We start from the raw sequence: 23,871 nt of genomic DNA on the forward strand, positions 1-23,871 counted from the left end.
ACAGTGATTTACACCAGACATCTTAAGAATATTCCTGAACTGAAACAGTTTTGTGCAGGTCTGATCTGCAACTACATGAAATGCTTGTTTGAGGTTATTGCTGGCAAAAGAGAGACAACCAGTTATTAAACCCAAAGGTTAACATACTTTTTCTACCCTACACTGTTAATGTTGTGAACATGTGTTCGATAAAAAACATGAAAACATCGGATTTATAGGGTATTCGTTTAAGCAGGCCGTGCTTTTCTATTGTTGGATTTAGATGAAGATCTGAACACATTTTCTGTGAAATTTATGCTGAAATCCAAGTAATCCCAAACCGTTCACAGACCTTTTTCTGCAACTGTACATGTGCCAGTACATGTAAAGCCAGTACTAAATATTGGTTTCCCCACATAGGAGACTTTATTTATACAAGTGTTAAATTAAGTAAATGTAATTAGTAGTAATAGTTTCAAAATGAAAAACCACACTTTAAAAATGAAAACTGTAAATACAAACTGTAAACTCACTCAAGCCACCGTTTAGGTCAACTACATATATTTAAATAAAATGTTGTAAATCTGAGCAGTCTGTATACTGTATTACAGCATTATCAGCCTTTGTTCCAGTTCTTCAGAATGGCCTCTGCTGCATCCAAAGTGCTTTCTTGCTGTATTGAAAAAATAAAATAAATCAAAATCATGCCATTAGCAAAGGTTTTTAATGTTATTTTTGGAAAATTATCTGCATTATCCAGACAGTTTTAAACAAAAAAAAAAAAAAAAAAAAAAAAAAAATGAAACAGCTAAATATAGTTTTTAGAATAAATAAATTCTTTACCTTGATAAAACACAAGCGAATGTATTTCTCAAACTGCTTTACAGAATCTTCTCCCACAAAAGCTGTTACAGGAATTGCAGCCAATTTCTAAATAAATGAATAAATGTATATTTTACTGAAGTTTTTTTGTTAATTACTTCTAAATTTAAAAAAAGAGCCTACCTTCTCTTTTATCATCCACTTGACAAACTTGTAGTCATATGGTTCATCATCTCCCATATGTGTCAGATCCTGATCTACGTTCAGTAGACAAGACACAACAACTCCAATCAGACAAATCTCCCCTTCAGCCAATGTCACCTTTGCCTCAGTAAATGAAATTTCACTAACATACATCACTTTAGGGAACTTACTGAGTGCTGTGACATCTACTATCATGAAGTATCCTCCTTCAGGAACCACTGGAGTCATGCCGGTCTGAGCGAAAATGGCAGCCATACGGTCTCTTTTACTCTCCAGTTCTAAAGCCAGAGAGGAGAAGTAGCAGTCTGGCTGACCCATCAACTCATAGTCCCGAAGAAGACCCTGGCCAACAGCCTCCTGTTGTGCAGAAACATCTTGTATAGAAAAGTGGACTGTATACAACCACAACCCTAAAATATCACATACAGAACTTGCCTGTAATGGTGTTGGACAGGAATGTAAACTGTTCTGCATTACGGTCTGCAGGTGTTTGATCAGGTGTTCAGGTCCAATGGACCAGCCCAACTGCAAACAAACAAAAAATTTTATTTTTTATTTATTTATTTATTATGTTGTTATTATTTGAAAATGCTATTTAAAATGATTTGAAAATGCTGTCATTTATTTCCCATCATACTGCTCATTGCTGAGGGGAGAAAATGATCTTAAAAAAGGCTTTAAGCATTTATGCATAATTATGTGTCAAGATGCAAAACTAAAAAATACAATGGTTTATAATATCAATAATATGAAGTAAAGAGTCTTGTCTCTTGAGAAAGACATATGGGAGATCGCTAGATGACCAATCATTCTGAAGAGTAAGAAAATATATATATGCATATACAATAAATATACACAGACAGTACACACACATACAGTATATTGTGTCAAAACTAACATTTATTCTGGAAACAATGAATGAATCTTTGCCCAATGAATTACCAAATTAATTGGCAGAGCTCAGCTCCACAGGTGTCAGCGATTAAGTGTTTGTGAAGCGAGCATTTAAATTTTCGCTTCAGAGCCTCACACTAGAGACTGAAGAGTACCTCTGCTAAGCTGATTTTGTCAAGAAAGCAGTATTTACACCAGTGTGTGCGAAGACATGTACGATATCGGCGGTCAACCTGGGCTCCTTTCCTGTCACCTGGATGTTTTGCTTGTAGCCAAAAGAGCAGTTTTCACTAAAAGAACAGATCCTAAGAGAGCAACATTGTCAAGCAATGCGTCTTTTTCAAGACACTGTTCTGACTGTGTGTTTCTGGATGCAGAGATTCCATATCTGCGGATGATGTGCATGGGTACTGCGTCACATGTCTGGGGGTTCAGCATGTCGATGTGGTGCTTGCGGACAGCTCATGCTCTCTCTGTGATGGCATGGCTGTTGTGCAGCTGAGATTGCGGCTTCCAAGCTAGCCCCGTTTCCCCCCATGAAAACGGTTAGCATGCAGGCAGGTGAACACGCCGAGCCACCCCCCAACCCTTCCGCAGGAAGTTGATGAAGGTCACCATTAAGTCGGGTAATCGGACCACAAAGCAAAACTGAGGCGGGCCTCTTGGAGAGGAGAAGAACCATTCTTTCCCAGGTGGGGGGCCGGGGCTCCCCCCTGCAAATGAATATAGTGATCCAAATAAAAGAGGCTTTTCCTCCCTCCGGGTGTGGAAGCCCAATTGCTTCCAGCATGGGACGCGCTGCCTTCCAGCTCTCAGCTTTGGTGCACTTCGCCACAGGCTTTTAGGGCACCAGAGGATGGGGTCCTTTCTCTTGCACCTCAAGCCTCTTTGCAGGATCCTGGGAGGAAGGTAAGAGTCAATCTCTTATTTCCAGCTCTTTCTTGGGGCGCTCCACTTCTCGGGGTGAGCACTCCCCATCCCGAAGCTGCCCCTCCATGGGTACATCAGTGATCGTTCCAGTGATGCTGCTCGTTCGGACTCTGTCAGACTGTTTATTGCTGCTCAGTGCGTCGTAGTAGCTTACTTGGATGGTCAGGACTCGGCTATGCATTTCAATTTATTGTCATCCTCCAAAGTTCACAGGTGTGTATTTAAGCGGCCATTGCAATGCCACCCCTGTCTCACGTGGGAAGATTCTTATCCTCCTGGAGAAGAATACAATTGAGCCAGTCCCTCCAGCCGAGATGAAGAGTGGGTCTACACTCCCACTTCATCGTACCCATAGAGCGGGGTATGATAACCAATACTATCTGTACATTTTGGTCTGTCATCTGTTCAGGATGCCAGTCAAGATGCTCATGCAGAAGCACATTCCCCCAGTGCATCCATTCGTGAGATTGGTTGCAGCTATAGACCTGAAGGATGCTCACTCCGTGTCTCACTCTCTCCCTTCTTATCCTGTTTTTTTCTGGTGGCGACGGGGGCAGATCATGGCAGTAAAACTATCTACAGTTTTTTTGTCCATGAAGGCAGCTCTGCTGGTCGCGTTGGTATCAATCAGGAAGGTGAGGATTCCGGTGGCATTTTGCATTAGCGAATTGTTCAATTCAATTCATCTTTATTTGTACAGTGCTTTTGCAATGTAGATTGTGTCAAAGCAGCTTCACAGAGAAGATTATAGTGACTTAAACAGTATAGTTCCGTTTCAGTATAGTAGAGTTTAAGTTTAATTCAGTTTAGAATAGTTCAGTTGAATTCACTGTGTTTTAATATTCACTGCTGAGAGTCCAAACGCTGAAGAATAATCCATCGATGTGCAGCTCTACAAGTCCCAAACTATGCAAGCTAGTGGCAACAGCGGCGAGGAAAAAAAAACTTCACCAATGAGCGAAACTAAAGGGAAAAAAAACCTTGAGAGAAACCAAGTTCAGTTGTCCGCGCATTGCGTTTTCTGTTCTGCTAGTAAGTTACCCATTTAGGCGAACCCTAGAGAACTTCTCCAAGGCCCCCAACACCTGACTCAGCAGAGAAGCTTAATGCCTGGCCCAGTGTGATGTCTGGTATTCCCACCTTGGGCTTCCCTCATGCTGGGGATTGGTGCTAGCTATGTGCGGTCCCCGTTGGTGACCCTATATGCTTATTTCAGCCACGGAGTGTTCCCCTTTTCAGGCGAACCTGTCTTCCCTACTCACTAACCAGCTTCTCATATGTAGCACTCCCCCTCCATAACACTTGCATGCTTTCCCAACCTACTGTCGTAATTCTAAAATACCTAGACTATATTAGCTAGGTAAAAGCATATTTACGACCCCCGATCTAGATTCTTTTAAATAATTCCCATGTAATGGTAATTAAAGGCCCTAGGGGACATTGGAAGGTTGCGCCCTTAGTGATGCTTGTGCGCTCACACTATGCTTGGCAAACTTCACATCAGAGGCGTTACATCAGGGGCGTGGCGTTTTCCATACTCAAGACACATGTCAGAGTTCCCATGAAGGGAAACGTCTCGGTTATGAATGAAACCCACTTTCCCTGAGATGTCTATGATGCCACAGCAGCTAAGACTCTAGCTGTTAGCTGAGTGATCGGCTCTTTAGCAAGCAAAAATCTAAATGCTGATAATTCTGTTAATGACTTAATTGCTGACACCTGTGGAGCTTAGCTCTGCCAATTCATTTGGCACTTCATTGACCCATTTTCTTACTCTTCAGAGTGATTTGTCATCTAGCGATGTCTCATATGTCTTTCTAAAGACACACGTCTCCATTCCCTATTTGGGGAATGTGGATTACGTTCATAACCAAGATGTTCACTTCACACAAAAATGCACTCATCACTCTCCCTCAAGTGCTCCAAATCTTTTTAACCTTTCTTTAGCATTTATTCAGTTAAACACAAAAAAGATGAAGTATGTTCAAATTAAAAATGTTGAAATCCATTAAAATCTATTGTACAAAAATAAATTCTACGGATTTAAAACAGTAGGTTTGGAAAACTGAATGGATGGTAAAAGATGACAGATTTGAGAGTAAATGAAGACTATGCCGTTTCCTGCAAACTTTAAACAAAGTTGTTTTTTGGCTTTCAGTTTAAAGCCAAATGGAAGTTCGGAAAGGCTGAATAAAGGTACTGTTTTTGACTTTCCAACATCCCTGTGCTGCAGGAAGCAGGGTTGTAAATGTATAATGACACTCAAATTACTTCTAACAACAACACACGCAACAACAATGGATGCTGTGAAAGAAGAACAGTTTCATATAGGCCAAACAAGCTTTTCCAGCCTCTCACAAAAGAAGACCAACCATGACATGCCCCACCATGTTGCTTTTTATTTGTCACATACAGACACTAAAAGGAAGAATGTTTAGAACTTTGTTGGACATGTTGCAATGAGGTGGGTTTCTCACCTGGTGTGTGACTCAGAGTCTTAAAAATCTCTCTGCGAATGATAATACATCTATACCACCTCTACTACTTGACCCTCCAGTTTATTCACATTGCTGACATGGTGTTGTTGTCCTGGATGTTTTCCTACTGTCTGACTAGTCTGAACTGTGTCGATATGAATGGCATCAAATAAGGTGGGGTTCCTGAACACACCAAGCAACTGCTAAATCATCAGAGACCAATGGTAGTTCAGATGTTTAGGAGCCAAAATAAAGTTCCCCAAAAAGTTTCAAACTGCCAAAACAAACTCAAAATGAACTTTGTTTTGGCCGGTTGTTGTTCTAAATGACATATTTGCAGTTCTTTTCGATTTCCCAATCAACTGATTAACATTAACAAATTAAAAAAACAACAACTTTAGGTGAGGTTTATTTATTAACTAATTTCGAGAGGAGCACGTGCTTATGATTGATAGCAGCTGGTCTTCATTTGCTAACACACGATTTACCAATCATATTCCTAAATCACTATAAATAACCAGAGTATCTTAGCTTAGCCATCTTCGTCTTGAAGAATCCCCCCTTCCATCCTTACTCCTCCCCTTTCTTTGTCAGGGCAGCATAGAGGCCCAATGGTTAGCATCATTGCCTCACAGCAAGAATGTCACTGGCTCAGATCTTACCTAGCCAAGTCGGCATTTCTGTGTGGAGTTTGTATGTTCTCCCCGTGTTCACGTGGGTTTTCCCCGGGCTCTTCGTTTTCCTCCCACTGTCCAAAGACATGCAACATAAGTAAATTGACAAAACTAAATCGACATCATAGACAAGCGTTGAATTCTGCATACACTCTCCATAGCTATTTATAATCTACATTTATTATTATCAAGCAAGGGAGTTCTCAAGACCTACCTGAGCTCAGACTCCTCTCTCGCCCTGCAATGGGAGGGAGTCCCGGGCTCGAGGATCTCACAAGCTCAGAGTTCTCTCACCCCACAGTATGCCAAACACGCTTTATAATCAATCATCAGCTAAGGGCGAACTCTTAAAACTGATATTAAAAACATATGGATAATTGTTAAGGATGTAAATGTTATCACTCTGACGGGAGTAAAAGAGCAGGAATTGGTGTGATATGGGACATCTAAGGGGGAACATAGAGAGAGGGAAACAGCAAGTGTTACAAATAATAAAGGATACATGTTGTTTAGAGAATGGATCTGTCCATCTCGTTATTAATATGAACATTGCAAAGATTATCCATACGAAAGTGGAAAATCATGTGTCAGTTAATGCTAGGAAGAAGTGTCAAGTGGGGAGAGGAAAAGCAGCTAGCTAGCAGCTAAAAGTAAAGAAGATAGAGTCACTGTTCTCAATATAATCTCCAGAAAATGTCAACTTCACAGATTTCTTGTCCTGGCCCAACTGGATACACAGAATGGAAAGATTCAGAATGTCAGTGAGATTGAACAGCAAGTATAGTAAATACGAGGTGAATGCACTTGTCTACCCTATAGGAGACAAAGTGGATGACATTCTGAGCACATTAGGCTTAAGCCCAAAAAAATCAGTCTACAAAGACTTAAAATAAGCCTTGGATAAATACTGCATTGGAAAACACAATGTTATATATGAGCATGCACAATTTAATAAAATAATACAAGAGCCTGGTGCATCAGCAGAAAAATTTACCGCTGCAATATACAAATTAGCAGAAAACTGCCAATATGGCTAAATGCAGGAGAAAATAATCAGAGACAAGCTGGTGGTTGGAACACAGCACAGTGGATTGCCCGAAAATACTGCAAATGGACAGTGGGCTGACATGGAAAGGCAGCATGAAAAAATAATAACAAGTTACGGTTACAACTACAAATATGTGAAGTTTATTTAGAAACTAATTTTGAGAGCATCTCATATGAACAGCAGTAGCAACAACAACAACAACTCCTCCAAGAGCCCCGCTCTGCAAGAGAATCCAGCCTCCAGCAAGAGGTCGACATTTCACCCGTTCCTCCTATTTCAGACCTCCCAGCAACTTAGTATCCCCTTCTCTATCCACTTCCAGGCTGCATACAACTTCACCCGCTTAATTCTACCCCTCAGCCTTTTCTTTAATCAACTTGCCCTTAAGAATAATCATCCAGGAACTCCACAACGTTTTATCCAATGCTGGCATTAATGCTCCTCGCTCCCTCAACAAAAAAGAACTGCTTAAACTCCCCCACCTACGTCACCACCAAGAGGAAAAACCCGAAACTCCAACACACGCCACGACCTGTATTCTCTGCCTACACTCTCCCCGCCGGCATAAGCACCAAAGAAGACATCAAAAAGAAACCCCTTGCACCAAAGAAGACATCAAAAATAATCCCCTTGCCACGCGCCACTCTACCGTTTATCTACCACCCAACAACAATACTCTCACATGGACAATTCTAGATCTCCTTCTTCTAATTTTTCCTCCAGTCCTACTCTTCCTATTTCATTTGTTCCCCAAACTCAACTGCTTCTAGCTCCTTCCCTAGCGTCCGGTCCCCTCCAGCCAACTTCCCCTCATCTAGCCTTCTTTCTTTCTATTCTCCCACTACATTCCCATCTGCACTCACTAGCACAGATCCAACTCAACATCCCGCAAAATTTTCTGCCCCTGTCTCCAGTGCAGCGAAAATCCATGTTCTGTCAGGTGCTGACGTAGATCTCTTCACACTACTTTCACCCATTGCACCTCCTTCAGCAGAGCGACTGGTAGATTCAGTGAATTTTCCTTAACACTTAAACCATCCACTAATACACAATTCTGCACAATATCATTAGCCGAGTTTAATATTGCATTCTCACGTTTCACAGAAACCATTTGTGTCGTATTTCCACATAAGAAGCTTGAGTTAAACAATTACATGCCCATAATCGCAGGGCTCATGCTTTATTTATTCTTTCATTTTCTTTTCAGCTTAGTCCCTTTATTAATCCGGGGTCGCCACAGCGGAATGAATCACCAACTTATCCAGCACATGTTTTACGCAGCGGATGCCCTTCCAGCTGCAACCCATCTCTAGGAAACATCCATACACACTCACTCACACTCATACACTACGGACAATTTAGCCTTCCTAATTCACCTATACCACATGTCTTTGGACTGTAGGGGAAACCAGAGCACCCGGAGGAAACCCACGTGAACACAGGGAGAACATGCAAACTCCACACAGAAACACCAACTGACCCAGCCGAGGCTCGAACCAGCGACCTTCTTGCTGTGAGGCGACAGCACCACCTACTGCGCCACTGCGCCGCCAGCTTATGCTTTATTATGTGGGAACTCACTTTTACATGTACCAAACTTTTTCCACAAAATGTGCCATCCGCGTAACTCAGTGGAATCAGTGTCCATATTGGGGGGCCCTTGACACTGATTTGCACAACTGATTAACAGAGTCTTTTTAGGTTGTAGCAATCTATCCTGCACGTTCTGCCGTTCTAGTGTGCACCCAACCACATCCTGCCTGTTCATCATCCTCTCCCCTGATACAGATCGCCCAACTCCCAGATCAACTAGTTACGTTTCCTGCCCTCCCAGCTCTTACGAAATTGCTGACTCTCTTTCTCTCTCGTTTGTGTTTCCAGAGATTCTGGCTGTTAGCTCCAGAGGCAGATCCCATCCAACCCCAGTCCCTTATTATTCGAAACTGATATTGCCTTGAACCTCTGTGAAACCTCAATTTCCCCCATTTACAAGCTGTAGGTCCCTGAACTCTCCAATCATGCTTCACAGCTTGAAATACTTTCAAACACTTCCATTCCCTCTATAAAGCTAATTTTCCTGATTTCTCCCTCCTCTCTATCACTTCATTCATCTCCCATCTCCTCACCGCAAAGAACATCCAAGCTAGCTCCATCAAAAGCTATTTAAGCGGCATTAAATTTTTTTCATAAATTAATTCATGGAGCCCCATTCAACACCATAACTAACTCTGAAACTAACCTCCTCATCAAAGGCATACAAAATCCCACCCCTCTCCCCATCAGATCCTAGACAACCCATCATTCTTGGCATACTTTCCAAATGCATTTCTACACTTTGCAAAGGCTACCAGTTGCTACATACAGCCCGCACCCTAGATGTCATATTTAACCTAGCATTTTTGGGTTTCCTCAGATGCTCTAAGATAACCCTAACCTCCAAATTTAACCCAGTTATTCACCCCACGATCTCAGATCAAACTGTGTTGGATGAAGAAACCCTTATCTTCTTTATCAAACAAAGCAAGACAGGCCAGTCCAGGAAAGGCCATTTCATTCATATATTTGATTTCCCCTCCCCTACAAGTCCCTTTCAAACCCTCTTAGCTTTTTTCTCACTACAGAAGATGTCAAAATTCTAATACCCTTTCCTCCCTTTTCGTAGATGATGCAAACCATCCCATAACACCATTCTGGTTCCAAAAGCACCTAAAAGACGTCCTCCGCCACAATCAATCAAATTTTTCAATCAAATGCCATTACAACCTCAAAGCCGCCCAACAAACACTTATCAGCTGGCACCCTTCCACTGGAAGCCAGAGGAATCAGACTACATTAGCCAATTCCTCTTCCCACCCTCCCTACTAGCACTGAGCTTAATCCATGCTCCCCTCTTTCAGCAAAGCACTCTCTGCCCCCCTCGCTTCTGAGCAAGCAAACTCTGCATACACTTCCCCTTTTTCCAGCTTCGCATCCTTTACTCTGCTTCTCTACTCCCCGCAGCCCCGACTCCCGCAGGAGTCATGTCCACCCCTGGCCACCCCTTTACCATTTTACTACCCCTGCAAGAGTCTCCACCGCCCCCTCCCTTTCCCTTTTCTTGCAGAATCCTGGCCCCTGCAAATCCTGCAGGAGTGGTACCCCAAGCTTCCCGAAAGAGAAACAAACCTCTCTTCCTTCCAGCGTTTAGTGCTACGCTGGCTCATAGCATTGAGTCCATCCTCTCATCCCCTTCCTTCCAGTGTCGAGTGCTCAGCTTTCTTCAAAGCGTTGAGTCTCTCCGGTCCCCCTTTCTCTGACTCCGCATTGAGTGCTCGGCTTCCTTTAAGTGTTGAGTCTCTCTTCCTCTCTTTTTCTCTTCCTTTGAGCATCGAGTCCCTTCGCTACTTTACTTTGCTTCAAGCAATAAGCCCAGCTTTTATATCTTCTTTCTGCATAGGTCCTCACTCCCTAGCTCTGACTCCCGCAGGAGTTATTCCCAAGCTTCGATTCCCACAGGAGTCCTTGCCCCTGGCTCCTTCTTGCAGGAGTCTTCACCGCCTCCTCCCTTTCCGGACTCCTCTAGGAGATTGGTCCCACAGCTTTGACTCTTGCAGGAGTGATACCTTAAGCTTCAACTCCTGCAAGAGTCAATCCCAGCCCTCTCCTTACTTCTTACCCAGACTCCCGCAGGATCCTCTTTCTACTTTTGCTCCCACAGGAGCCCCTTTCTCCATTCTTTCTCAATAATATATCCAGCAGCCGGATATAGGATTGATCTCCTTGCCCTTTGGGGGGTTCTTCAATATGCGGCTGCTGTCCCGAGCAAAAGGCATTTTGGGCAGTTCTCGAGATCTAACTGAGCTCAAACTCCACAGAAGCTCCCTGTGATCTTAACTATGTGCAGATTGAAAGTGCGAGCACGTTGCCTCACATGTGCGTCCATCCATTGGAAATAAAATAACAAACTTGCCTGCAGGTCGCACACCAGCGACATGCATTTCAGAATTTTAAACATAGGTTTCTATCATGGTACACACAACGTCGCTTCAAGTCGGCGGCTGTCCGCAGCACCTAGCCACGATTCGGGACACTTTATATTTCTGCTGCTCCACAGAGCGCCATCTGAATAAGTTAGATTCATTTTTAATAACATCCGAATGTGCGTGTTTGAGTGTGCCGTGTCGCGGCTCTGGTGCCTCAGTCAAAGTTAATTCAGTGTGCGTGGTTATTAGTCTCGGTGTTCAAGCTCGGAACTTTAAACTAGTCCAGCCTTGAAATGACAAGGGCTTGGGCTAAAAGTTGCGTAGCATGATCTGTTAGGAAGGATCTGGTTTTTCTAAGAGCCAGTGGCTGTTCTAAAAGCAAGCATCTATGATTTGAACTTGATAGGAGCCTCGACTGGTAACCAATGCAGAAAAATAAAGAGAAGTATTACAGTATATGGGCTCCCCTGGGCTCATTGACGGACAGACAAGCTGCAGCATTCTGCATAATGAGAGGGTGGACAGCAGAATCTGATGATTCATCCAATCAAAAGCAGCAGACATGTCCAGTAAAAGCAGAATAGATTATTTAGAGCCTACTTTGGCATTCCAAAGGGCTTTAGTGACCAAGTGTGGTGCAGTCTCAGTAGAATGTCCACAATTGAAGCCTAATTGCTAATAAATGGAAGGAGAGAGACCAGTCTGTAATTTTCAACTTTTGAGATTGTCAAGCTTTTTGAGCACCTGGGTTATCCAGGCCTGCTTAAAATGGTTGGGAGTGTGCCATTGTGGATTGAAGTGTTAATAATATGTGTTAGGGCCGGTATCATGACCGGGGAAATGTCCTGCAGGACGTGTGAGGGAATTGGGTCCAAAGGGCAGGTTGTGGATGGGCAGAGAGGAAAAGTTTACATACTTCATCCTCTGTAAGGAAGGAGGAGAGTGATGCTTCTTCATAGGGCATTGTTTGATGGAGATTTGGGATGGATGTGGAGGGAAACAGACTGCTAGATTGAGTGCTTTTGTGCAAATCATCAGCTGATAAGGAGGTGGTGGAGGAGGACAAAGCAGGGTATTAAACAGCCTGAACAGTTTGCAGGTGTCTGAAGAGCTGTTGCTTTTCTAATGGTAGTATAGGTTTTCGGCTGAATGAAGTTGGTAGGCAAATGATGCCAGCTGGGCTTGATAGTTCCTTAGGTCAGCTAGGGCTTTTGATTTGTAGCATGCTCTTTCTATTGCCCTGAGAGCCAGGGGTTAGAAGGAAAAGAGTGCATCTGCCTGGTGCAGAAAGGACAGATCTCATCTAGGCAAGATTTTAAAGTGAGAGAAGAGAAGAGAAGAGAAGAGAAGAGAAGAGAAGAGAAGAGAAGAGAAGAGAAGAGAAGAGAACAATGTAACAGTGGAGGAGAAGCATGTGGAGGACAGAGAGCACAGATTACATCTAAAAGAGACTGTTTGGGAGAGTGGTGTGTGGTTGTGGGAAGTAAATCGAATGTAATGCTGAAATTATCTGAAGTGTGCACCTTGTGACTGTGATAAGAGCAAGTTGATTGAGGTTATATAATGTAATGAGAAGATGAAAATCTATACCATAAGGTTTGTCAAAGTAGATATGGAAGTCACCTGAAATCACCGGGCTGTCATCCTTTTGGAATGAGGACAGCAGCCCTTTCAGTTCTTTAATAAATGCACCCAACTGACCATGAGGACAGTAATTGACCAGAATATGAAATTAGCCAAAGTGATAGAGACTCCATGCAATTCAAATCCAGAATTATTGATAAAGTCAGAATAATTTGAGTATTTCCAGATGGCCGGGGAGTGAGTGTGGGTGAATGCAATGTATTTAGAGAGAGCAGCTGGAGTGACAGTGTGGGGACGAATTCAGGTCTCAGTCAAAACCAGTATGTGAAGGCTGTGATGCAAATGCTGGAATAAAGTCTGCTTTGTTGACAGTTTACTGACAATTCCACACCCTAATGTTAACAGATGAAGGTGTGTACTGTATGATGAAATGAAAATAGGGTGTAAAATGCTCATGTTGCGGTGCAGTCTTTGTGTGTTGTGTGTGCGTGGGCTTGGGCTTGAATTGACTGGAATGTACTGCAAACACATTGAGTAAAGAGTAAATAAAAACGCCTACTGTAGTGGAGTGGAGTTTCTCCAGGCTTGGTGGAGTCTGGAGCAAATAGGTGTTATAAAACCTATTGAAGAACCAACAGACTGGTATGGAGGATGGTCGTAGTGCCAAAACCAAATGGAAAAGTGAGAATATATTCTGATCTGACTTACTTGACTGAGTATGTATGTTGGGAAAGACATTTACTTCCAGCGGTAGACAAAACATTTGTGAAGATGGCAGGGGCTACTGCCTTTAAAAAAATCTGGATGCAACAGCAGGATTCTGGGTGGTGTTCATTCCACCATTTAAAAGTGACTGTTGTTAAGAGTCAGCTCCTCTATCTGGAGTTACTCCAGCACTCTATGAAACCTTTTATCTTGTTGTTCCAAAGATGAGGATGTAGTCTGCATTGCATAGTGTGCCCTCCAATCCCGAAAGCATCTGGCTCAGACATTTCTGGAAATATTCTGGTGATGATGAATTCCAAAAAACAATCATTAACAATGAAATATGATAGTTTGCTATAAAAGTGATGTTTCTAGGCTATGTGGTGACAACACAAAGCATAGAGGCAGACCCATGAAAGATTAAAGCCATAACTGAAATGCCCACACCAAAACATGTGACTGATTTGTGGATATGGTGAAATATTCAAGGACGTTTTCACCACGTTTGCAAAATTGACGGAACCATTACAAGATCTAATTAAAACAGACATGGAATTGGCATAAGGTAGTGCAGCTTTTACAGTTGTGCAGAGTGTTAAGTTCACCCACAGTTTTGCCTCAATACTGTTTAAACAGAGCAACAGAATTTGCAACAGATGCTTCAACTTCAGCAGAAGTCCTATCACAGACAAACAATGGGAGAATGGCAACATGTTGCATTCATGTCAAGAGGAATGTCAGATGCAGAACAACGATATGATCGAGAAAGAGGTGCTCACTCTAATATGGGCATGTGAGCAAATTTCAGACATACTTGGTTGGTATGGAATTACGTATCCAAATTGATCATATACCTCTCATTTATAACTAGGTAGTAGAGCTCTGGATTTTTTGCCTCCTTTCATTCTCAGATTTAAACTATGATTACTCAGGTTCCTGTACAAAATCAAGCATGTTCTGAGAAAAAAAAACCCTGATAACAGTGGATGCGTTATCAAGGGCACTAATACAATCTGCTCCTACTGATGAAAACAAAAAAGGGAAGAGGAAGTATGTGCATACATCAGTCATATAGTAAAAATATGCCTGCAACTGAACAGACTAGCACAGATTAAATCTGCACAAGAGAAAGATGAGACCTGTAGCAGACTGAGAAATTTGGTACAGAATGGATGGTCTAACGATACAAGTGCACTTTCACCACCATTGCAGTTATACCAACAATACCATCAGGATTATTGACTATTGATGAAAGCTGGCAGACTCTTTATTCTGGCTGACTTGCGCGACGATATAATTGATAAGATCCACGAGGGTCACAAAGTATGTGGTGCCCTGGTCTCGCAAAGCAAACCAAAGAAAAAGGTGAGCAGTTTCATGAAATGTGAGACAATACAACTGAGCCACTGATGACAACAGAGCATCCAAATAGGCCATGGCAGAGAGTAGTATATTACTTCTCACACTATATAAAAGTCGCTGACTTGTCTTCAATGACAGTGTAACTGAAATTAATATTTGTAAGACATGGAGTGCCAGAGACACTTGTTACTGATAACAAACCTCAGTTCTCTCCTGAAAGAATATGGAGAGTTTGCGATAGATTATGATTTAACACATAACCTCCAAATAGTTAAATTAATCCTTAAAAAGGGGGAGGATACTCATAAGGCACTTCTGGTGTGCAGAGTTACTCTGCAGGCATATAGATCTTTGCCAGCACAACTGTTTATGGGACTAAATATAAGAACACCATTAACAGTCTGTCAGGAGGAACTAAAATCAAAGCCAGGTCTAGAGACTTTCAGAAAGAAATATCAAGATTAAAAACAGAAACAAGCACACTGGTCCAACAAAAGACACAGAGCAAGAGAGGTCTGGTTAGAAACAGGGGAGAAAGAATTGTTAGAAGCAGAGCAGGAACACCAAAATCATGTTGTCTTTCCATCAAGAACAGTGAGAAGAAACCAATCACATATCAGAGATCTGAGTCCACTTTTGCCTACATTCAGGAGGTCTGTGTGAATGGTTTACTAGTATTGTAGTAGTATAGGAAGCTGTGGTCCCACAGGGCAAAATAATTATTGGGCAGTTTGAGGACTCAGACATTCTACTCTGAGCACTGACAGTAGTAGATTACTAAAATATAAATGAAGAAAAAGAAGAAATTTTAAGAGTTTGTCCACCTTGTTATTAATTTGAGCATGCACGGTTGAGATGGCTTAATACACATTACATACATAGTAGCTAAATATTGTATGTTGACTGCAAAATATATAAGCAATTTACGTTGAGTAATTCTTTGCCTGGCAAGCCTGTAATTATCCAGAGTATTCCATGGTCATTTTCCAGGATTTGGACTTGGAAGTTAAAACTAGTAGTGCTCTTAGCAGCACAATATTTCACTGAACTATCATCAGTTACGGAATGTGACATCTCCTCATTCCTCACATTTTTGCATTATCATGTGGACAGAGAGTTTTTAAAAAATGAAAGTGGGGAAAACTCAGTTTATAACTCAGTTTACCTATGTATTGTACATGTGAATATGGCCTGAATTATCATGGTTACAACTAATGTTTGAGGGTGGCACAATTATTTAAAAACTGACAGGAACTTCATGTACTTTAAATTATATTTTGCACACATTCCAATCAATCAGAATGAAGAATTTCAACAGACCATGGGGTAAACAAATTTCTTGCACACCTTCCAGCCATTCAGAATTTCAACAGATCATGAAATAAGCACAAACATACAACTTATAAAGTGGTTTGAAATCATAGACATGTTGATTATTGGCTGGTGAAATTTTATAGGAATTTAGCTTCTAAACAAAATGAGATGAAAGCAATCAAATGAAAGAAATGAGAAAAAAACTCATTGATTAACAAACTTGTAACTCAAAGTAAATAACATGTAATTGTTTTTTCCAATGTAAAGCTTTAATTTATAGTTAAAAATAATTTCTCTTACAGAAAAGAAATGTGATTTTCATTTCCCATACTGCCCGTGGTGCCTTGTAAGACTGCAGGATAATTTGTATAATCATAACCATTATTATTTTGCTCAAGATTTATCCATGACTAAAACTCACATTTTTTTTTTTTCTGTCACTTTAGTTCAACTATTATTTTGAACCAAAAAAAAAAAAACATTTCAGGTGTTCACACTTAGCTGATGATTGATTATAAAGCGTGTTTGGCATGCTGTCCCGGGAGAGAGCCCAGAGCTCATAAGATCCTCGAGCCTGGGTTCCCTCTCGTTTGTAGGTCGAGACGGGAGTGTGAGCTTAGGTAGATCTCGAGAACTACCCCTTTTGTTTAGAGCTGATGACAGATTATAATTTGCTATGTGGAGATATACTGCTGGTTAAGAGCTCGACTAAAGTGCAAATTTAGATTGATCAATTCACTTATGACATGTGTTTGGATTGTGGGAGGAAATCCATGTGAGCACGGGAAGAACAAGTAAACTCTGCACAGAAACGACAGCTGGCCTGTTAAGGATTTGAACCAGTGACGTTCTTGCTGTGAGGCAACAGTGCTAACCACTGGGCCACCGTGCCGCCCTATAAAGGAAAAGGTGGAAGGAAGGGTGATTCTTCCAGACGAAGATAACTTTAGTAGAAACTCTAGTTATTTATCGTGAGTTAGGAATCTTCTGATTGGTGAATCATGCGTTATTTAATGCAGAACCAGCCGTGTTGAATCATAATTATGTGCTCCTCTCGAAATTAGTTTAGAAATAAACTTTTTATTTTATGTAAATGTTTCCTTTTTATACATTAAATTCCAGTAAAAAAAAAGTGACTCATGACAAATGTTAAAAACAAAATTAAATAAAACTTCAATATACAAACAAAATGATTAAGTTAGGAATGCACACATCCTACAATTTTTTTACAGTACTATTTATTTTTTTTATATATTTTTTTTCCAAGTTTCCACAACATAATCTACCTTTTGTACCTTTTAATTTGGGGTGAATTATACCTACTCCAGGCTTGACATAAAGATAACTACAGAAGATGATGTTCAAATACCTTCCATCCAGTCATACTGAATGTTTTCCCTGCACTGCCGATAGTGATGGTTCTGTCCCACATTCCAGGAAGAGTTGCTGTTCAGAAAGAATAGCGCAGAATCATCACATTTTTATAATATGTAATCCATTGACACAAATACGTTAAGACGCACCACATACCTATCTTTACATGCTCATGACCTTTATATATCAGCCATTCATAAACCTCATCACTGAAGCACAGAGTGTCATGTTTGATGCAGAGATCTGCAATAGCTTGCAGCTCGCTCCTACTGAATATCTAAAAATTGAACAGAGTTGTAGATTAACAATTTGCTATTTCAGATGCATATGGCAGATGCTTTTATCCATGGTGAGATACACTGAAATAAGTACCACATATTACCCACAACCTTGGCATTTTTAGGACATTTTAGGTATTTGTAATACATGTAACCTTACTTTTCCAATAGGGTTATTAGGAGTGTTGATGATGATAGCCTTGGTTTTTGAGTTGAATTTACTAGCAAGTTCTTCCTGGTCCAGAACCCAGTCAGCACTACTTATACCAGTCGTTGCGGTTGACTTCTGCAGAACAGCGTAATCAAATATCATGATTCATGTTAATATACTAAACACTGTTATTTTTATAATAGAAAAGGCTTACCTACCAATCGCAATGGTATTAAAACAGGTTTGGCCCCTGCCATTTTCACCATATGTATATAGCAGTCAAAAAAAGGTTCTATAATAACAACCTGAAAGGGAGAAAACAAGCAATTGAGAATGCATGAGTGCAATTATATGTTAAAACATTACATGTAAGTGCTAAATATGTTTTCACCTCATCTCCCTCCTCAACCAGAGCCTGCATAGTGCTGAACAAAGATCCATATGCACCTACTGTGACCAGGATTTCTTTAAAAGGGTCAAGCTGACGATCATAGACTTTTCCATACACTTTTGACAGAGCTTTAACCAGTGTTGGGTGACCCTGAAAACCAACAAACAATACAAATGGCAAGATATTTTAATTTATATTCTATAAATCATAAATACTATTGAATTTCATACAACTGGTACTTTCATTAGATACTAATATATTATCCATTAAGTACTAGCACAAATCCTTAATACATATTATAATAAATAAGGCAATCAATGTTTATTTTTTTAGTTACTAGTGTTTCTTTAGACAACTTTTGTTTTTTGTAAAATGACACTTATTCATGAGATACAGTACAAGGTCTTAATAACTAGATAATAGTACTCATTCCAGTATTTGTATTTTTGCGCAGTGTGCTAATAGTATGCTGAATATGAATACATGAGAGAGACTAAAACTCTGGCAACACTTTAAAATAATGGTCCATTGGTTCATGTTAGTCAATGCATTCACTAACATGAACAAACAATTACCAATAGATTTATCACATTAAGTGTTTGAAACAACAAAGTTGAGAACAAAGTTGTTAGTTAATTCAGTGAAGCTCACAAACTTATACACAAATTTATAATTTAATAATGCATTAGTAAATGTTGTGCTATGATTAAAAATGTTGTAGAAGATTGTTCACACTTAGTTCATGTTAGTAAACATATAATTTCATTGTAACCAATTCATTTCTGACATGTAATTATTTCCAATAATGACTAGTATCTTTTAAAATATCACTAGTAAGGATTCGTTAAATTCTAGAGCTTAAATGCTAGATACATATTACTTAGATAGTGCCTGTTAATTTATGCTAATAGGCATTCATTGGGCGCTTGTACTTATTTATTAGACACTAGAATCTTTTGTGATTATTACCAGTAACCAGTTCGTTTTTTATTATAATATGATTAGTTTGAATGGTCACAGCAGAGTTCAATTAAATGTTATTAGTAAAATGACGAATCTTAATAATAACATTCATTCATTCATTCATTCATTCATTCACTTTCATCCGCTTTTCCGGCGCTGGGTCGCAGGGGCAGCAGTCTCAGGAAGGAACCCCAAACTTCCCTCTCCCCAGACACTTCCTCTAGCTCCTCCAGGGGAATCCCGAGGCGTTCCCAGGCCAGCCGAGACACATAAGCTGCATTTCGAATGGCACACTATGCATTTATGCACTTCGTACTAATGCACTTACACACTCAACAGCATAGTATATGTATGTAGTGTCGTCCCAATTGGGACACAAATGGTTTTTTTACTAAGCGGAAATTCAAACCGTTTCCCTGATGACGTTTGACGGTTGCCAAATCATTGAAATAAAGCTAGGACGATTGTAAGGGCCCATACATTGCGGGGGCCCCAGAGACATTATCATTACTCTTAAAAAACGAATATAAATAAATAACACATACTTTCACATTACTTCCCTTGAAGCTGAATAGTAATTAAGTAACACATTTAACTACTTTTTAAGTAACTTTAGATTGTAATGACAGCCTATTACCTTTCCCCCAACACTGCAAATAAGATCAATCTATAAAATTCTGTTATATTTTTCAGACCGTTGAAATGTAAAACGAGTGCTCCAAACGATCGACTTCCAAACTACCAAAATAAGGCATTTCATTTAATATTGAAAACAAATTAAACCAGAATAATATATTATTATACCTCTCTCGTAATATTCATTTGTCATTTTATTACTTATGTCATTGACCAGCAAATCAGAAAAGTCCGCTGGCCAGCACTTTTGGTTTCGTTTTCAGAGTTGCTGCCAACTCCAGTCAAAAAAGCGCTCATCAGTGCAAAGCGCGGAGTTGGATAGTTCCATTTTTGTGCGGAGGGGGGCTTTAAATTTGATTGACAAACTTACAAAAACTAAAGTGTTCTGTTAATCATCAACATCCTATTCCGCCTTACACCCGTTACATGTTTTCAATGCAGTTTTTTTCTTTGCTGCTATCTCCGTGGTCTCTGGCCAGGAACCCCCCACCCCCCTCCTCCACACTCTTCACTTTCATCAGCGACCTCTTCCCTGACCCCCCAGACTGTCTGCTTAATATCTGTTGATACTGCTCCTTCAACAGACATTTGACTGACTATAAGAAGCTTTGCAAGTACATGTCAACTTACACTAACCCCAACCCTAACCCTAACCCTAACCTAACAGTCTACTTATAATCTAATGAGAATTAGTTGGCATGTAGATGGCGACCCCAGATTAATAAAGGGACTAAGCCGAAAAGAAAATGAATGAATGAATGAATATATTTAATACTAGTACATAAAATTCTCGTATCTTATAATCTGTTTAATATCTGAGTACCTAATAACTAAGCTCTTACATACATTCTATGTGCACAATTTAGCTAGAACTACACCAGTATTTTACACTAAGCTCTAACATTTATAGAAAACACTAGCCGTGAATATGTAACAAGTACCTAATGGTATCTAAAAAACTACTGCAAAAAAAAAAAGATAATTATGGTGTATAGACAGAACATACAAAGCTGCGTGTGTACTGGTTCAGCCGGTCTACCAATGCAGCTTGAGCAAGTCCCTCTTTCACATATGAAGGAGGAGGAATGTCTGGGTAACCCCGTCCAAGATTGACAATGGAAGGGTCTGTTGCCACTGATGTGAAGGTCACCCTGAACAACACAAAAGACATTAATAAAGCATTTAACACATGTATGTGACATGTATGTTAGCAAAACTTCTCTGTACTTACCATACATTCTTATCCAGACCTTCTATCCTCTTAGCACTTTTGTGTTTTATAGATGACATGTTACACCTACTAAAAAATAAATAAAAGAACAAAATAAAAAAATGTCAAGAGAAATTGACAATTTAGCAAAACATGCACTCTCTTGGAAGAAGAAATGTCAAAAGCTATTAATCTGTAATATGTGTGGGGCAGAACTGAAAATGCAATACAGATGAATAGGATTCATATCTGTCATTCACTGTGGTCATAGACAAGATTCCTTTCAGTTAAGTGGTTCCACAATTTACAGTAGGGCTAGCCAACACAATCGCACGGCAATTCGTAACTTTTCGATTTAGTGGCTAATTCATATGAATTCGTATGATCTAATTCGTACAATTTAATACAATTTGATTATCCCCCAATGACGGTTGGGTTTAGGGGTGGGGTTAGGTGCCACGCCTCCTTTTTAAAATCGTACAATTTTGATTCGAATTTGTACAAATTAGCCACTAAACTGAAAAAACGTAAAATACTTACGTTTTCTCGTGAGATCAGGTGGCCTAGTCTACATTAAAAAAACAAAGATGGCCAAATGAGCACGTTTGTTATAAACTTTAGCAAATCAACATGTCAAAAAGAAGCAAAAATTAAACCCTGCGAACAGATTAGATATAGGAATGGCGAAAATAGAGCTCTTTTATTATTTTCTATTCTTTTAGAAGTTTTTCCAGGTCATTGCATCTGCGTGTGCAGTGTAAATGCATAGGCTATATCAGAGGATCTTTAAAAGTTGATAACTTGGTCATCAAAAAAAAAAAAAAAAAAAAATCTAATACAGTTACATAACTATAATAGACTATCATGATCTGCAGTAAATGCAAAAAAAAGGAGAAATGGACCAAAATGTATAATCATATGCGAGTAAACTAAACATGTCACTCATTGATCAGCATTCCAAGGATTATTTTCTGGGATAGGAGATGCGGTGGCGCAGTAGGTAGTGCTGTCGCCTCACAGCAAGAAGGTTGCTGTGGTTCGAGGTTGCTGTGGTTCGAGGTTGCTGTGTGGAGTTTGCATGTTCTCCCCATGTTTGCGTGGGTTTCCTTTGGGTGCTCCGGTTTTCCCCAACAGTCCAAAGACATGTCGTCACCTTGGAATTATAAAGTTCTATCTGCATTCTGAATGATTTTGAGATATTGAACTTCAAAGTTTTTGCATTCCATGTAGCAAACAGTATGTGTGTAACATTTGTTTTTTTAAATAAAAAGTCTTAAAATGTAAACAACAAATAAAAAACATCCCATAATGTAAATAAGTCATTTAATAAGAATATGTCAATAACTCAATTTTGACAAAAATGTCAGATAGAACCTTATAATTCTAAGCTGATGATATGGTACAGCAGACTGATTTCATGAAAAAACGTAAGTATTTTACGTTTTGCCAGTTTAGTGGCTAATTTGTACGAATTTGTATGATTTTAAAAAAGTGGCGTGGCACCCAAACCCCCAACCCAACTGTCATTGAGTAATGAGCAAGTTGTACTAAATTGTACGAATCAGATTGTAAGAATTGATAAGAATTAGCCACTAAATCAAAAAGTTACGAATTGTCATCAGATTGTGTTGGGTATAGGTGAATTGGGTAAGCTAAAATTGTCCGTAGTGTATGTGTGTGAATGAGAGTGTATGGGTATTTCCCAGTGATAGGTTGCAGCTCGAAGGGCATCCGCTGTGTTACATATGCTGGATAAATTGGCGGTTCATTCCGCTGTGGTGACCCCAGATTAACAAAGGGACTAAGCTGAAAAGAAAATGAATGAATGAATTTTCCGGGATTCCGCTCCTGTCTTGTTTAGATATATTTACACTGCATGGTTCAAATCATAACTCAATAGTAAAAGCAAACCATTCAAACGGGCTCTGTGTCATTTGCCCTGCAGCATTTTCAGTTTAGAATGGTATTGTGGTTTTTTGCTTGTTTTGGCTTTGACATTATGAAAACAACAGCATTGTGAGGCCGACTCTGTCAAAATGACAAACATACTTTACTGAAAATGTCTGATAATCTTTGGTTTGGGCACACAAACATCCCCTCTAAAAATATGCTTTTTTTTAATTAAATATAGCTTTATGCTGACATAAATGATAGCTAACATTTAAGAATTTGTGCTGCACAAAAGCTAGCTTTTCATTAGCTAAAGATGGTTGTTTATGCATGAAAGATATTTAATAAAATAATGATCAACATTTCCACAGGTAGCTTACATATTATTTTTGATGATCTGTCTATCTGCCAATTGATATGACAAAATAGTAATTGAGCATACAGTTAATCAAGTTTTTGTTGTTGTTGTTTTTTATGTTACTTGGAAATTAAACTAAATCTAAATTTTCCTGGATTTTGCATCACCATATTCTGTAAATGCAATTGAAATTGGGAAAATTGGATTTAAATTGAAACTATTTTTTTCCCAATTTGGTATCCCCTCTCAAAAACCCTTGTGCCCACCCTTAAAAAAACAGTAAACTAAACACAGCCAAAAGACTTACATTATGCAGCTGTCCTCTTCTGATGTTTAAATGCTTCTCCTGAAACTAACTGGTTGGTTTTCACTGATTATATACCTGTCTTGTAGCTGGCTATTGGACACGCCTTGCTATTTATGTTTACAAGCAATAGAAACTCCTCCACACGAGAACAAACTATGTGATAAACAGTGAAACTAAACAGCCAAATTAAATCAAAACACTTGCACATGCAGCTGTCCTCTTCTGATACATCAATGCCTCTTTAAATAAAACCATATGTTTTGACACATACAGCAAATTTAAAAAAAATTGCAAAAAAGCTATACTATTACTACACAATTTCCATTTTTAATTTGATAATGTTATCAGATTCTGTACA

The 23,871-nt window shown here is 39.7% G+C and overlaps 1 protein-coding gene across 1 annotated transcript; it reads right to left on the bottom strand.

The window, feature by feature from the left end:
* Positions 1-382: 382 nt before the first annotated feature.
* Positions 383-23,563, bottom strand: LOC130230666 (kynurenine--oxoglutarate transaminase 3). Its single transcript, XM_056459795.1, has 13 exons — positions 23,514-23,563; positions 20,980-21,048; positions 20,755-20,899; positions 18,150-18,299; positions 17,977-18,063; positions 17,768-17,893; positions 17,486-17,606; positions 17,325-17,401; positions 1,441-1,530; positions 1,176-1,362; positions 985-1,058; positions 823-909; positions 383-652 (listed from the first exon to the last, which is right to left on the bottom strand). The coding sequence occupies exons 2-13, from the start codon at positions 21,036-21,038 to the stop codon at positions 596-598; spliced, it is 1,260 nt and encodes a 419-aa protein (XP_056315770.1). The 5' UTR covers positions 21,039-21,048; positions 23,514-23,563; the 3' UTR covers positions 383-595.
* Between the last annotated feature and the right edge of the window lie 308 nt (positions 23,564-23,871).

The sequence above is a fragment of the Danio aesculapii genome, chromosome 6, assembly GCF_903798145.1.
Source record: "Danio aesculapii chromosome 6, fDanAes4.1, whole genome shotgun sequence".
Classification (NCBI taxonomy): domain Eukaryota; kingdom Metazoa; phylum Chordata; class Actinopteri; order Cypriniformes; family Danionidae; genus Danio; species Danio aesculapii.